General features: G+C 32.5%; 1 protein-coding gene, 1 long non-coding RNA gene and 1 other non-coding gene across 3 annotated transcripts; 1 reads left to right on the forward strand and 2 right to left on the reverse strand.

Moving 5' to 3' along the window:
- Nucleotides 1–7,991: 7,991 nt before the first annotated feature.
- On the reverse strand, nt 7,992–10,249 carry LOC105798327 (MYB-like transcription factor EOBII). Its single transcript, XM_012628361.2, has 3 exons — nt 10,041–10,249; nt 9,757–9,886; nt 7,992–8,565 (listed from the first exon to the last, which is right to left on the reverse strand). Exons 1-3 carry the CDS (start codon nt 10,174–10,176, stop codon nt 8,190–8,192), a joined length of 642 nt encoding a protein of 213 aa, XP_012483815.1. The 5' UTR covers nt 10,177–10,249; the 3' UTR covers nt 7,992–8,189.
- LOC105798328 (uncharacterized) lies at nt 9,781–12,437 on the forward strand. The gene is made up of 3 exons (XR_008188531.1): nt 9,781–9,873; nt 11,652–11,838; nt 11,946–12,437. It is a non-coding gene; the product is annotated as an uncharacterized LOC105798328 (long non-coding RNA).
- A 1,323-nt stretch (nt 12,438–13,760) lies between these two features.
- On the reverse strand, nt 13,761–13,867 carry LOC128032971 (small nucleolar RNA R71). Its single transcript, XR_008189310.1, has one exon. It is a non-coding gene; the product is annotated as a small nucleolar RNA R71 (small nucleolar RNA).
- Between the last annotated feature and the right edge of the window lie 2,513 nt (nt 13,868–16,380).

Here is a 16,380-nt window from a genome sequence, read left to right on the forward strand (position 1 = left end):
TAGACGAGCTTTCATACTTCAATAATACCAACATCGTTCAAAGTGCAAAGATTTTGTTTCAAAAGTTGTCAACTCTAAACATGACAAGTAATATGGTTTGTCATAGTGTTAGCCATAGTGGTCAACCCGTTTCTTAACAGCAATAACAATAATCACTCCCCCTCAGCACAATTCCCTTAAGCAATAAAACTTTCTTAAAACATAATTAAGCAATTTAACTAGTAATTGCATCAACAATTAAAATACTATAATTTTATTTAAGTAAGTTGATGGCAAGAGCATATGCAAAAAAGTAAAACCATTCAAACACCAATAAAATTCCCAAAGTTCAATAGTTATAGATCATTAAAATAAAAGAACTAAAAGTATGTAACAACAAGGTAAAAATAACAAAATAACTCTCATTAGGAGTATCAACAAAAATCAAGCAGCATCACGTCATCATCACTTACAACTCCAACTTCTTTCTACTACTACAACTCCTTTTTTTTCAAAAGAAGTGCCAATACATCACTATCTAGGTAAGTGAGCAAATCATTGTGCTAGTCAATCTTTGTTAATTTTTGACTTTGGTATTTTTTGCACTTTAATCCTTTATATTATAATTTAGTTTAATCCATTTGTTTATCATTTTCCGTACTATGTCATTTAATTATTAGCTAGCTAGACTCATTTATTTGCATGCTTTATCTTTGTTAATTCATCGTATCATCCAATCTCCTTTGGGTTCAATACTTGGAATGCTCTAAGTGCTATGTTGTACACTTACAAATATTATAGCTGACCTATCACACTTGCAGCAAAAGTCGCATTTCTATTCGTACATCTTTTGTGTAATTTTCTCTGCTCAGTGTGTGCACACCATGTCGCAATCACGCACCAAGCTCACGAAAATTGTTTAAGGCCATACAAAGCCTTTTTTAGCTTGTATGCATAGTTTAGGTAAGTTGGGTCTTCAAAGTCTTTTGGTTGAGCAATCATAAACATTATCCTTTAGAAAACCATTGAGAAAGGCACTTTTAACATTCATTCGATAAAAATTGATGTTAAAGATAAGTGGCTACAGAAAGCAACATTCTAATGTCTTCAAGTCTTGCAATAGGTGCAAAGGTTTGCTCGAAATCTATCCCTTCAGCTTTAGTGTATCCTTAGGACAAAAGTCTTGTTTTGTTGTGATTACTATGCCAATATTCATCAGCTTTGTTCCTAAAAATTCAATTGTGTCAATGATGTTGCAATCAGTAAGCTTTTACACTAGTTTCCAAACTTCATTCCGTTTAAACTGTTGAAGTTCTTCTTACATAGCTTGAATCCAATCTTCATCTTTCAAGGCATCTTCAACATGTTTTGGTTTAATCTTAGAAGTGGCAGGAAAGTCTCAAAATACCTCGATGGTTTTTCCTTAGTCTTTCTCTAGTTCGAACCCAATCATTGATATCCCCAATGATGTCATTAACTAAATGATTCTTTTTTATCCTGCAAGAGGGCAGGGGTAGCTCAACATCTTTATCTCGATCATTCTCAGTGCTAGGTGTAGTGATCATTTCAGCATCATTGTTTCTATCTTCTACTCCATCATCATTCACTACCACATTGAATGATTCTATAACATTTTGAGTTCTTTTATTGTACACTCAAAAGGCCTTGCTATTACTTAAAAATCCTAGAAAGATTCTTTCATTAGTCTTTGTATCAAACTTACCCTAACTTTATGATGTAGCAAGTACTCCCAAATACATGAAAATACTTGAAATTTGGTTTCCTCCCCTTCCACATCTCATAAGGTGTCATACAAGTCTTTAGTCTAATAAAAACTCTATTGATCACTTAGGTTGCACTATTTACTGCCTCAGTCCAAAACCTATGAGCAACTCTTTTGTTGTTGAGCATTGCTTGTGTCATATCTTGTATGGTGTGGTTTTTGCATTCCACAACTCCATTTTGTATGATGTCTTAGAAGTGGAGAATTCATGTTTGATTACTTCTTCATCATGGAAATTGACAAAGTTTTCAGTCTTGAATTTGCATCCATGATCACTCTGATTCTTATAGTCGTCCTAATGATATGGCCTTTTTCATTCATAAGTCTTCTACATAATTTATTGAATTTTTCAAAGGTGTAAAATTTTACCTAATAAATCTTATTGACGTGTGCCTTGAGAAGCCATCTACACACACCAGAACATAGTGTTTCCATTCAATGCTCTCAATTTGCACATGACCAATGAGATCCATATATAGCGACTTAAATGGTGTAGTAGTTTAAATGTGTGACAACTAGTGGTCACTCTTTATGTGTTGCTTTCCTTTCAAACATCCATTACATACTTTAGGAATGACACCACCTAGCTTCGGAATTCCTCTTATAGCATCATATCTCATCAATATTTGAAGCCTTTTTGTAAAGAACATGATCAAGCTTCTCATGACAAAACTCCAAGTCAGAAAATATAGTTTTGTTGCACATGATGTATTGAAATAATATGTAGTTGTTATCAAAAGTGCTAACCACTTTTATGATCTTATCATTTGACTTCGATGAAACTAGGCACTTGCTTTTGGTGAAATTGAGAAGCATGCCTTAGTCACACAACTGACTAATACTCACCAAGTTTGCTTTCAGGCCATCTACTAGAAACACATTTTTCAATTCTAGTAATCTAGGAACTTTGAGTGTTTTTTTCCAAGGATATGACCCTTCTTCCCATCATCAAATGGAACTCGACCAACATGGTGCTATTAAAAATCAAGTATGATTATTTACATGTCATGTGACGAGAGCAACCATTATCAAAACACCAAACATCATCCACTGTAGACTTCAAAGATCAAATTGCTACTAGTAAACACTTTAGATCTTTCTTATTCCAGAAAAAAACTTTTTCTTCTTCACATGCAATGTGTCAAATGAAATTGGCACTGTGGTAGGCATTGCGTTTTTCCATATTAGGTCATGTAACATTTTGAAACATCATGGTCTAATATGACCAAGTACACCACAGTAATGGCAAATAACTTTATGTTTAGATTTTACTATCTTCTCAAGTTGGATCAACACAAGCTTTTCATAGCATTAGCCTTGATCATCATTGTGATTTGCTTCCTGCACAAAATTTGTTGGACTTTTCATCATAACTATCCCTTTTTCCATATAGCCAAGTCCACTTTTTCCTAGATCTCTCATACTAGTAGCAAGTATCTCATCCATTTTATCAGTAATTTTGTTAAACTTCTTGAGCATTATTATGGTTGCATCTATATCCTTCTAGATTTTCTCCCAGTTGTTTAACTCTTCAGCAAGCAAAGATTTCTTTTTTTTTTGTCTCAACCTGTTTGACCACTTTAGTATTTTCTTTCTTCATGTGAGTGTTTTCTTGCAACAGTTTAGCATTCACACCACATACTTTTCTATAGAGTCCCCTTTATCATTATCAACATTAGAATTGTAGTGACACTAGTTGTAAATGCCACATAATTACTCAAGGGATCTTCATCAGATTCAAAATTACTGGTGGAATCTTCATCACTCCAGATCACACATAAGGAATTCTTTTTTTTTTCCTTCAAGTATAGGACAATCAGTCTGGATGTGCCCAAATTTGTGGCATTTATGACACTTGACTATTTTCTTCTTCTTTTCTTTTCTCTTATTCTTTTATAACTGCTTCTTTGAATTTAATTTTAAGGATCTTTATTATGGTTTCAAACTTCTTGAGTCTCCTATATTGGTTCTTTAAAGTTTTTTTTAAAGTTTTGGGTAAGCAAAATAATTTGTTCTTGAAGATCTTACATTGTAATAGAGTCGGCAATGGGCACTGGATTTGTCACTTGCAAAGCAATACTCCTTTCTCTTTTGGATTTTCTTTATTTGGATTCATCTAGGTTCATTTCAAAAGTCTGCAACGATCCAATTAGTTCATCAATCCTAAAAAAATCTAGATCTTTTGCCTCCTCGATGGTAATAACTTTGATGGCAAACCTCTCATGTAATGATCTGAACATCTTTCTAACTTACTTGGATTTAGAATATTCTTCTCCAAGAGCTAACGTCTGATTAGACAGATCACAACTCTTTGCATGGAATTCACCCATAGTTTTAGAATTTTACATTCTTAAGGTCTCAAATTTAGTTGTTAACATATGCAACTTAGATTGCTTTATTATATTGTTTCCTTCATAAGCTGTTTCAAGGGTGTCTCATGCCTTCTTAACAAATTTACACTTTGAAATCCTTTTAAATTCTTGTGCATTGACACCACAGAAGATAAAATAAAGAGCTTTAGAGTTGGTTTGCAAGTTGGTTTTCATCAATGGTCTAAGCCACTTCAAACTTAGGAGTTCTTCTTGCTTCTGTCTTAACCATAGGTGGTTGTCATCCAATGAGAGTAGAACACCTTGCATTCTCATCAATACACTTGATGAAGGCTTTCATTCTCGCATTCTAAGAAGCACAGTTGTGCCCTTCCAGCATAGAAGTACAAGTAATTGAAGATCACTCCATATTTAATAATTAACAACACTAGGAAACACCACTACTTACGTTAAGTGGGAAGCTTTGATACCAAATGTTGAAATGGCCAGCTGCTAATTGTTAAGAAAATAATGTGCTTGAATAGAAGTGATGGCTATAGTAGCTACCAAACATGACACTACCGTAAGAACAGAGAAAACATTAAATAAAGGATTGTTATGCAATTGATTTCCCTACATTTGTAGACCTTAGCTCCATGAGTAAATCCACTATCTTTAATCCCAACACAACAAGTGATTCAAGTTCTATCACACCCGTTTATAAAAACCTCACTTTGTACCTAAAGATCTAGGTTAATCACCTTTCAGTTCTCAAAGAACTTAGACAGTAAACAAAACATGTTTACTCTTTCAATATGCACTTTCAAAATTTTTGAAAAAAATCCTATTCGAAAACGATTTTCTTGCACATTGGAAAAATAAAATTTTTGAAAATTGAGTCGATTTTTTATATTTATAGTAATAAACCATTTTTTGAAATCGCATTTGTGTTTTTAGCTAGACAGATCCTTATCGTTCCTGGCTTTCAAGCACCTTCTCCATTATTCTCGTACCACGAAATGCTTCGAGTGCGGGATCGAATGATTCGAATCAAACATAAAACCAGAAATAGTTTTCTTTACTGTCAGTGTGAAAGCAAAATTTCTCTCAATAAAACTGGTAGAATTATTATTCTGGAAAATAGAATTTATACTTAGAGAATAAAACTCACACTATTTTCAAGTAGAATAACAATATCTCAAAATTTTATTTTTAGCTCTACTAGTGCCATCTATTTATAGGGAGAAGAGGTGGAACCCTAGTTAAATTTTAAAAGTCTATTTCAAATAGAAAAATAATTTCCTAGTCTAACTAGGAGTATAAGGGGCAATTCCCTAGTTAAACAAACTAGGGTTTGTCATCCCTCCCTTAAACATGAAGGGCTTTTGGGCCTCTCCCATATCGGATCCAATTACAAGTACTTATTGAACTTTTAACCTTGTACTTTATATTTTGATCCAACCTGATATTTGGTTTCTATTTCCCAAAATAAACATATTAAATTAATTAATTTTCCAATTAAATAGTTTTCTCAACCGAATTATAATTTCGTTAAAATCATGATAACTTTACCGTAAAAGAGTTGGAGAAAATATATTTAATATTTCTACATTGAACATATTTACTATGATCAAATGATTTATTTCAAAATTTGAACTTTATTTAATTCGAAACCATAAATTCATTTTCAGGTCATTTTCATTTTTATTTTCATTTTGGAGAAAACCACAATCATTTTCAAATGTTTCTCATTTCTCTTATTTTACCATTTCTATCTATTTATGTTCATTTGATTCAACATGCAATTTATTTCTACTTTCAATGAGCTAGCGAAGGGGCTGGTTGAACATATGCAATTAGGGCTCAAATGATTTATAATTAAGGTCCAACTTTTCGTCTATTTATATAAACTCATTTAGTCACGAAGTCATTCCACTATAATATCGTGACTGAGCTCTCCCTAACAACATACTATTATGATAGCAACTCGATCAATGCTCATCCAATGACCTTGTCATAAGTGTGTTACCCTCATACGATATCTTTAGTCACTTTTGGATAAATTCGCTCTCCTAATATGATCTTATTTTATCTCATGGTAACCATTACATCTTCCTTAAGGAAAATTCAACTCCTATCAAATAGTAATCAAGTTATTCATCACAAAGACGAACAACCCATGGCCACATTTACTTTTCATCAACCATTTAATGCCAATGAGAGGATATCATTTACCTATATCTCGGGATATGAATTCCACTATTGTGAATGACGCTATATATTGCAGAATTCATATACCTAACGCACCAGCTTTCGGTTTCTTATCTATTTGAACTCAAGCTTTTACTTGCATCAAAGTATACGAGTCACGCATGTATAGTCCGTCATGCACTCAAGATTAAGATATGTCACACTTTGAACGTCACAAGTGAATAAATCCATAAACCGATTCGGGATCTATTCTTCTTGGGTCCAATTCGATGTACTGTCAGTCTAGTCAATCACATTTATTCTCTATCTTATGGGAATCATCCGCTCCAATGCTCAAGACAAGGCATCTCCCCAATTAGACTTGATAGATGGCATAGTAATCTTTCAATTGATTTGCTCATTTTCAATTAGACTAAGGACATGCTTAGGTTCGTCTACTAATATAAGTTATCTTTCTGTATTACGATCAGACTACATAATACTGCTTAGTATTAGTTAAACATTAGACAAACAAAGAAGCTAATTTTTGCTTTACATGCAAAAACAACGTGAGGACATTATACAAATGTATTAATGTAATTCATGAATAATTTTATTAACCAATCTATTCGAAAAAAAAAAACTACAAGTGTATAAGTGATTCAAGTCCTATCACACCCTTGTATAGAAACCTCACTTTGTAAAAGATCTAGATTTCTCACCTCTAAGTTCTTAGAGAACTTAGACAGTAAACAAACATGTTTACACCTTCAATATACACTCTCAAAATATGTTCCATAATGAACAAATAAGTGCTCTCAATCCTCAGTACAAAACATATACAAGTCTCTCAAGTATATAAAAGTTTCGAGATTTACTAACATATTAGAGATCAATTACAATCAATTCCCTATTAAATGGTAGCTAAACTGGCAAGATATAATATAATAATAAAGACCAATTTAAAGTGATTTGGTTGAGATTTATCTTTAATGTTAATCCAATTTCCACATTCCAAAGGATCTAATTACTTGATCCGATATAATTCAATCTTCAAGATAAGTTTCTTCAAATGGATTAATCATTATAAATGGGCTTCCATACTTTCGTAATATCAGCAACATTCAGAGCCCAAAGATTTTATTTCAAAATTTGTCAACTCCAAACATAGCAATTAATAGAGTTTGTTGTTGTGTTAGCTATAGTAACCAATACCGTTGACACTTCAACAATCACTTCAAAGCACTTACCTCAACAAAATGATACATTTAAATATCTCTATATCAATACGTATCAATACTAGAATTTGAAACAAAATGTAAAAACAATTTTAGTCTAATTATTATTGTAATACTTTATATTAAAAAAATATTGATTAGATAAAATTTCATATAAAAATGCTTACTAAGTTAAACTTAATTATGGAAAGAAATAAGAAATACATCTTATGTAACATTTTAGAAAAGCACTTGTGTGATCAACAAAGCTTTAAAGCTATGATTGAATATGTTGTTGTTATAGTACAAGATAAAGTAATGACATTTTTATGTTTAATTTGTCTCGAATAAAAAGTCTTTTTTTTCTTAGGTTATTGAAAATTCTAGATTCTATACTAAATTTTATAATTGGCAAATTTGTATAGTTTTCTGTGTTTTTTAATTGTGTATATATGGAATTTATTGGTTTATTTACATTTCAAGCAGATCATATATATATAAAAAAGTAAGCAATTAACTGAAAACTCTCATACATATACATATGTATATGTATGTATAGGTGGATATATATTTAGTACTATATTGAGATCCTACTACAAGCCATTCTTAAACCAAATTAACATATTGGAATATAAAGTCCAATTTTCAACCTCATCTATAGACAGCTCTATCATTATGCAATAGAAATGTAATTTTAATTAATGTCCATGTTTAGTCTCCATTAAGCAACTGCATGGACCAGAAATCCTCCATGCTCCAATAGCTTTCATTATTCGGTTGATCGACTATTTGTTGTTGTTGTGGCTGCTGCTGCTGCTGTTGTTGCACTTCTTGTTGTTGTCCGGGAAATGGCTCCAAGTTGCAGTGGTTAAATGATGACATTGGAGAGTATGTTTCCATGAAACTTGTAGAGCCATTGCAAGGCAATTGGCTTGTGCTTGCTTGGTTATCAAGTAATTCTGGGGTACTGATATGAAAAGAAAACGTTTCTGCTTGTTTGTTGATGTGTTTCTGGATTCTAGTCCTCCAATAGTTCTTTATTTCATTATCTGTCCTCCCAGGCAGATGCTTTGCTATTTTTGACCACCTACATGTACATATATAATGCAGTTTATTGAATTAAAAAAATATAGAATGTCAAATAATTCTGTTCTTGTCTTAGTTCATTTTTTAAAATAATGTGATGTTGCAAAATGCAAACACCAAATTTAGTTCAAATAATTCATATAAACACTTTTTTTTTATATATTCTATGATTAAAAAATGAAGAAGTAAGAGATATATTATAACATAAATTCTAAGGTTTTCCAACAAATTGCTCTCTTTTTCCAACAATTTCTTCAATAAAATAATAAAATGTAAAATTTAAAATAATGATCCAACAAATATGAAATTAGAATCTATTTCCGAAATTACGATCTCACTTATTAATAATAAAATAAAGGAAACCTACCAAGTATTTGACAATCCAAAATAATAAGGTTTATGTCAACTTCAACCAAGTTAAAATATTTCCTTAAAGAAGTCCTTAACATGTGCCCAATTGGGAAGTGTTCAGCTTAAAATGGTAACCTTTTAAATTTCCAATCTGTTTAGTTAGCTGTACTACTTTTATAGTTATTTGGCACACTGATGATTACCTATACATATTGGTATGACACAAATTTCTTTATTATATAAATACATATATTTAATATATAATACCTTTTATAATAAGTGAAAATAAAAATCTATGGAAAGTAGGTCCAATATTTAAAATTTAAAGGGGAAAAAGAACAAGAAGATCCACCATTTAAAGCAAAATTCTTGTGGTACAATTTTAAACATAGATGGCAGCCAAACCTCACAAATATATCATGAAAATTCAAGAAAAATCAAGAATTTTTGGTAGCCATGAAAAATGCAATAACAGAGGTAAATTTTATGAAGAAATTATGGCATCCACAAAAAATAAGAGCCATGTGTTATAAACCTTTTTGGTGGTTGAAAATAAATTAAACCCCACGTTGCCAAATCCTCAAGATATTGGCAAAAAAAAGTTGGCAATTTTTTGATGTACAAATGCATAGGCTCTAGAGAAGTGCTCTTCTCTTTTTCTCGTTTCTCATAATCAAAATTCAGAATGAAGTGTACTTCAAGTGATAACACACAAGAATGAAGAAGTGAAGAAGATCAAAGGGTAAGAGGGTTTTATATTTATTTGTTTCTATATGAATAATGCATGTATTGTTTTGTATATATATATGGAGGACAATAGATTATCATAACATGAGCTAACCTATTCCCCCACTTAGCATGCAGTTCCATGATCAAGAGTTGTTCTTCGGGAGTGATATTGCCTCGACGAACGTCCGGACGAAGATAATTCAGCCAACGGAGTCGGCAACTTTTTCCGGTACGTTTCAACCCTAACAACACAAATTTTTTTATCATTACATTAGGGTTACTATCAAAAATTGAATTAGCACTATATGTATTTATGTGTGTGTTGCAATGAATAGCTTCTTGTACGATTCATGAAAGTTTTATGAAATTAGCTTAAATTAATTTAAAAGAAATTACCAGCAGCTTTAGCAAGATTATTCCAAACACCTTCACCATGAGTGGCAATATAGTTGATGAGAATCAAATCTTCTTCCATTGTCCATGGCCCTTTTCTCACTTCAACATCTTGGGATTTGCATGGTTTTTTATCCATTTTTTTGAAAAATTAAAGAGAGAGGAATTATTAAGATAGCTAGAATGTATATTGATTTATATTAGGAGAATTAAAAAAAAGGAAAGGAAAAAAAGAAAAGAGAGAGATGAAGAAGAAAGAGGGAGAGAATGTGATGGAAAAGAAGGTAGATGGCGTTTATATAGAGCAAAATTAAGAAGATTTTTAGTAGTAATCTTTGTTGCTAATACCATTAGAGAAGAGATTTTTGACCTAACTATTGTGTTAATTGTACCACATGCATGCGAGGCCTCATATTATAAATTTACTTTTTAGGGTTAACATATTAAAGAAATTATCATACTTTTTAGGGTTAATAACTTCGAAGTTACTAAAGATAATACATACTCTTAAGGTCTAGTAAAATTATATAATTAAAAGTTAATATGAAGTAACTTCGTAACTCGTGATTTAAAAATATATTTAAATATGTTTTATAAATAAATATTAATTTTACATATTAAGTTGAGATTTAAAAATATTTAAAAGCCACTTTCTTATTACAAATTAAGTTTCGAGGGACTTATAATGCAAAAGGAAAAAATGAAAATAGCAAAAGATTGTAAAATATACAATCTTGACCCCTTTTCTTTGTTTTTCTTCTTTTTCGCCATATATTGTTGAAAATTCAACAGTGGAAGATAAGCAATTAAGTTTTAAATTTTCATATGAAATAATGGGTTTTTAATTAAAATAGAAACTTCAAAAGAGACGATTAGTGTTTGGTTTGTAGAATCTGAAAAATTATACATAATATTTCTAAAATTAATAATTTATAGCTACAGCTTAGAATTCTTCGAAAAAAAAAATTTGTAGTTAAAAATAAACAATGAAAATGAAAGTGTGAAACTCATAAAAGAATATATGAAAATTTGCAAAGATTATAAGATTAAAATATATGAGCTTATCAGAAAAAACACTACTTACAACAAGGAGAGAATGACTGAACCTGAGTGCTGATAATATCCTAATCAACTTGAACAAATCTTCTTTTGTTATAGCAGCCTAGCTAACGTGTCATGCAGCCTTGAGGATAAAGACCAGCTTACACAATGATGATAAAATTCATCCAGCTCATTTGACAGAATGTTTGGTTTCTCATTTAACATTCATCCTGTTTTCTGACTTGTTTTGAGAAAGCATGTATACGGCATAATTTCTGGAAACTACTCATAGCTTAGTTCTTAATTCAAGGAAAGGCTGCTGAATGGTTGGTTTGGTGAGGGCATCTACTAACTGATGTTTAGCAGGAACATAACCAACATGAAACCGCTTATTAAACACCTTTTCCCTCACAAAATGGAGATCCAAATCAACATGTTTGGTCTTCGAATGGAGAACTTGATTAGCTGCCATAGTGACAGTGCTTGAATTATCACATCAAATTTTGGGTCGATCGAGAAAAATAACACAAAAATCTTTCAATAGAGACTAAAGCCAAATGATTTCAAATGCAGCGTCAGCAAGGCTGCATTACTCTGTCTCAGCTGTAGATTTAGAAACATATCGTTGTTTTTGTGACCTCTAAGAAATGATGTCAACTCCAAGAAAGACGCAGTAATCGGAGATGGAACATCAATCATCAGCATCACTACCCGAGTTAACGTTGGAATAAGCAGTCAGAGGAAGTGATAAGTGTTAAAAGTATCATGTTTTAATATTATTCTTAACGCATTTTTGGATAATTATTCGATGTTAATTATAAATTTTATATTCTTAATCTTTTAAATTTATGTTTTTATGCTTAATAGGGCACTTGGAAGCAAAAGGAATAAAAAATTAGCGAAAATTGGAGAGTCGAAGCAAGCTACAGGAGCCACACGGGCCAAACCACATGGCCATGTGGCCAACACAGGCGTGTGGTAGACCATGTAAATTTCACAGAATTGCATACTGAACTGCGGAAATCACGATTTTTAGGTATTTTTGAGCATTCTAAGATGTATATATGACAAAAAATATGAAGATAGGACGGAGCCGTCAGAGAATACTCAAAAAAAAACTTGAAAAACACCATTGAAGCCGATTTGGAAGCAGATTTCTATCAAAATTGAAGATTCCCATTTGATTTCTTAGGAAGTTATCATGAGTTTCTTTAGTTCTTCCGGTTATGCTATATATTGGATGTTTTTATTTTCAAGCATGAACTAATTTTCTAAATACCTAAGGGAGATGAACCCTATGATGGATTTTGTCATTTTATTTTTATTTTATGCAATAAATACTTAGCTTCTTGTTCTCAATTATGTGTTCTTAATTTTTGTTTTAATATTTCTAGAGTATTGATCCATGTTTGATGTGCTTAAATTAGTGGTTGAATAGACCCTGTTTAAAATTAGATCTTACTTGCAATCCTAGAGTTGAGATGCATGCAATTCTAGAAATAATACAACATAAATCTACTGGATTAGAGTCAAATCTAATAGGGGACTCCATAGCACGAGTTAATGCAATAATAGGTGTTTTAATTAGAAATAAATTTCAATTAATCAACCTAAAGCCAGTTGTTCTTATGCTCGAAAGAGATATTAGCATAATTTAGGGATTTCTACAAATCAAAGTGCTAAGTAAAGAAATGGCATGATTTAGATTGATAATGACAGAGAAAATCTAGGTGAATTCTTTCTCGTGTATTGTTTTGCTTATTGGTTGTTAATCGATTATTTTTGTATTTCGTTCTTTGTCGTGTTCATTTGTTAATTAATTTTGTTAATTTTTAGTTTTTAATCAATCACTCGAATTATTCGGTTAAATAATATAATAGCGGTAATTACTAGTACTTTTAGTCTTCGTAGGAACAATATCTTTACTTACCGTAAATATACTATTAATTGATAAGTGCACTTGCCTTAGTCAAACTTTTAGTTAGTTCCGTGGACATCAAGTTTTTGGCGTTGTTGTCGGAGACTAAAATATTAGGAAAATTTTATTTCCATTAATTTAGTCTTTTTTTATTTTAATATTTTAATATTTAATTTTTTTATTCTTACAAATTTTTTTAGTTTTTAACTAGAGGCAACCCATTGGAACCATTAGTTTTTTATAGTGAAATTGAAAAGACTGGTCGTAGAAATCGGAGAGAGGTTAGAGAACCATGGCAAGGTCAACCGATTTTAATAGACGAACAAGAACAAAAGAACATTACTATGGAGATGGATAATAATCCTGTTAATCTGTAACTTCCTGTACGTCTTGCTCCTCGGACTATGTATAACTATGCCAAGCCCACTCTGATTGGGGCATAATCGAATATTGTCAAACCGACTATTGTTGCAAACAATTTTGAGAATAAGCCGAACACAATTCAGATGGTGCAGCAGTATGTTCAGTTTGATGGGTTGCAAGATGAAGATATGTGTGCTCATTTAGCTAACTTTCTAGAGATCTGCGACACATTTAAGATTAATGGCGTTATTGATGATGCCATATGCTTATGGTTGTTCCTATTTTCTTTGAGGAATAAGACAAAACAGTGGTTGAATTCACTTCCACGGGGTTCCATCACAACTTGGGCTCAAATGACTGAAAAGTTTCTGTTGAAGTATTTTTCACCGGCCAAAACAGCTAAGTTGAGGAATGACATCTCTTCCTTTTCTCAATTTGAGCTTGAGACATTGTATGATGCATGATAGAGATTTAAGGATCTTTTGAGAATGTGCATTCATCATGGGTTACCTTTATAGCTTCAAGTTCAAACATTTTACAATGGTTTGAATCCCTCGACTAGGGAGATAATTGATGTAACAGTTGTTGGAACATTGAATAATAAGACACTTGAGGTAGCCCAAGAATTTATTGAGGAGATGGCAGTGAATAACTATCAGTGGCAAGTTATGAGAACAAAGCCTACTAAGGCAATCGGTGTTTTTAATATAGATGCAATTGCTATGTTAGCAAGTCAGGTGGAAGCGTTGAGTAAAAAGATTGATGGTTTAAATTGCAGTAAACAGGTGAATCCAGAATGCAATGTGATGTGACTGGAGTAAGAATGATCAATCCGAAATATTTACCCTTCATGTCTAACATGGTGCATGAGCAAGTCGACTTTACAGGTAATAATTCTAGACCTCAAAATAACCCCTACATCAATAATTATAATCCAAGATGGAGGAATCATCCAAATTTTCTCATTGGGTGGTCAAGGAAATCAAAGGTCACACAAGCCCCTCCGGGTTTCCAACACCATATCAACAAGAAAAGAAGTTGAATCTGAAAGAGATGTTGACTGAATTCATTTCAGTGTCAAAAAATATTCTAGAACACAAAAATGACTTTAAAGAATCAGTAAACATCTATTCAGGGCCTTGAGAATCCGATTATCCAGCTTGCTAAATTAGTTACGGAGAGACAGTAAGGAAGTTTACCTAGTAACACTGAAACCAACCCAAAGGAACAAGTCCACGCAATCATTGTATGATGTGGAAATGTGTTAGTCGAGCCTGGAAAGAAGTTGAATCTAGAAGCTGTTGATAAAAATGATGGGGTTGGGGAATGCAAGAGAGAGCATAAGTTGGTGGTCAGAAAATGTAAACCACAAATTCCATATCCAGTAAAGTTGAAAAAGGACCACATTAATAAATAGTATGGTAACTTTCTTGAACTTTTGAAAAAAATTGCATATTAACTTACCTTTTGTTGAACCCTTTCGCAAATCCCCAAGTATACAAAATTTTTAAAGGAGTTGTTAATAAATAAAAGGAAGTTAGATGAACTATCTGCTGTGGAGCTCAATGATGAGTATTCGACCATTCTCCAAAATAAACTATCCACCGAGCTTAAAGATTCAGGGAGTTTTACTATTCTATATTTTATTGGTAGCTTAAATATAGAAAAAGCTTTAGCTGATTTGGGTGCTAGTATAAATCTAATACCCTATAAAATGTTCAAACAACTTGGTCTTAGGTAACCAAAACCCACTAGGATTAGTATTCAATTAGCTGACAGGTCAATTAAGTATCCTAGGGGTATTATTGAGGATGTACTTGTTAAAGTCGATAAAGTCATATTCATTGTTGATTTCATTATATTGGACATGGATGAGGATATTGAGGTACCTATGATCTTAAGTCGACCCTTTTTAGCCATTGCTAGAACTATTATTGAAGTGGGTAATGGTGAACTTGTGCTGAGGGTAGGTGATGAAGAGGTTACTCTTCAAGCACGTGATGTTGTAAGAGTTTCTAGTGAGCGGGATGATACTCACTATTCTGTTGATGTTAATAATCATGCAGCTCAACATGCTTTGTAGGAAATCACTCATGAAGACGTGTTAGAATCATATCTTGTTCAAGGGACAAGTGAAGAGAGAACCATCCAACTTGATGGATTAGATAAGTGATGAACAAAGGCTGATGAGAACCTGAGGACGCTCAAAGAAGTAACAAAGCAATGTCATGGTGTGCATGTAAAGAGGACGAACCAATTCAAAGTTGGGAGACAAAGTACTGTTGGACAATTTAGATCCATGATTGTTCCTTGAAGAGATGAAATTGAGATGGCTGAATTCATTTGTGGTACGAAACGTATTCCCATATGGAACCATTGAGGTAACACACCCTGATTACGACATATTCAAGGTAAACAATTATCATCTCAAAATTTATTTTGGTGGTGATAATGATAATGAGAGAGACGAGCTCCGACTCTAAAATTTGACTTACTCGTGAGCTTGAAAAGGGAAGTCGAGTTTAGACTCTAAATAAGCATTTCTTGGAAGGTAATTCGAGTGTTGTTGCTTTTTGTATTTCATTTAATTTTGTTGCATGCTTAGTATGTTTATTTTTATTACTAAAAAAAGTAAAAAAAATACATAAAAGTGGTCAAATGATTTGGGGTAGACCACACAGCCTGGCAACATGACTGTGTGGCCTACATGGCATGGGCACACGCCCATGTGCCAATAAGGCATAAAAAATTTAGGAGCCATACGGTCACAGAGAGTTACATGGCCATGTAACCCGCACACCTCTTGGTAGGACCGTGGGAGAAGCAAGCAATAAACCTACTTAGCCAAAATGAATTCACATAGCCTGTTGAAATGGATGATTGGTACATACGGCCTAGACACACAGGCGTGTCATGGACCGTGTGAATACCAAAGCTAATTGTTTTCAATTTTTTTTTACACAAACGATTTGAGTGGATGCACACGGCTTGTCGACATGGTCGTGTGACCCACACGTCTTT

Source organism: Gossypium raimondii, chromosome 9, assembly GCF_025698545.1.
Source record: "Gossypium raimondii isolate GPD5lz chromosome 9, ASM2569854v1, whole genome shotgun sequence".
Lineage (NCBI taxonomy): Eukaryota > Viridiplantae > Streptophyta > Magnoliopsida > Malvales > Malvaceae > Gossypium > Gossypium raimondii.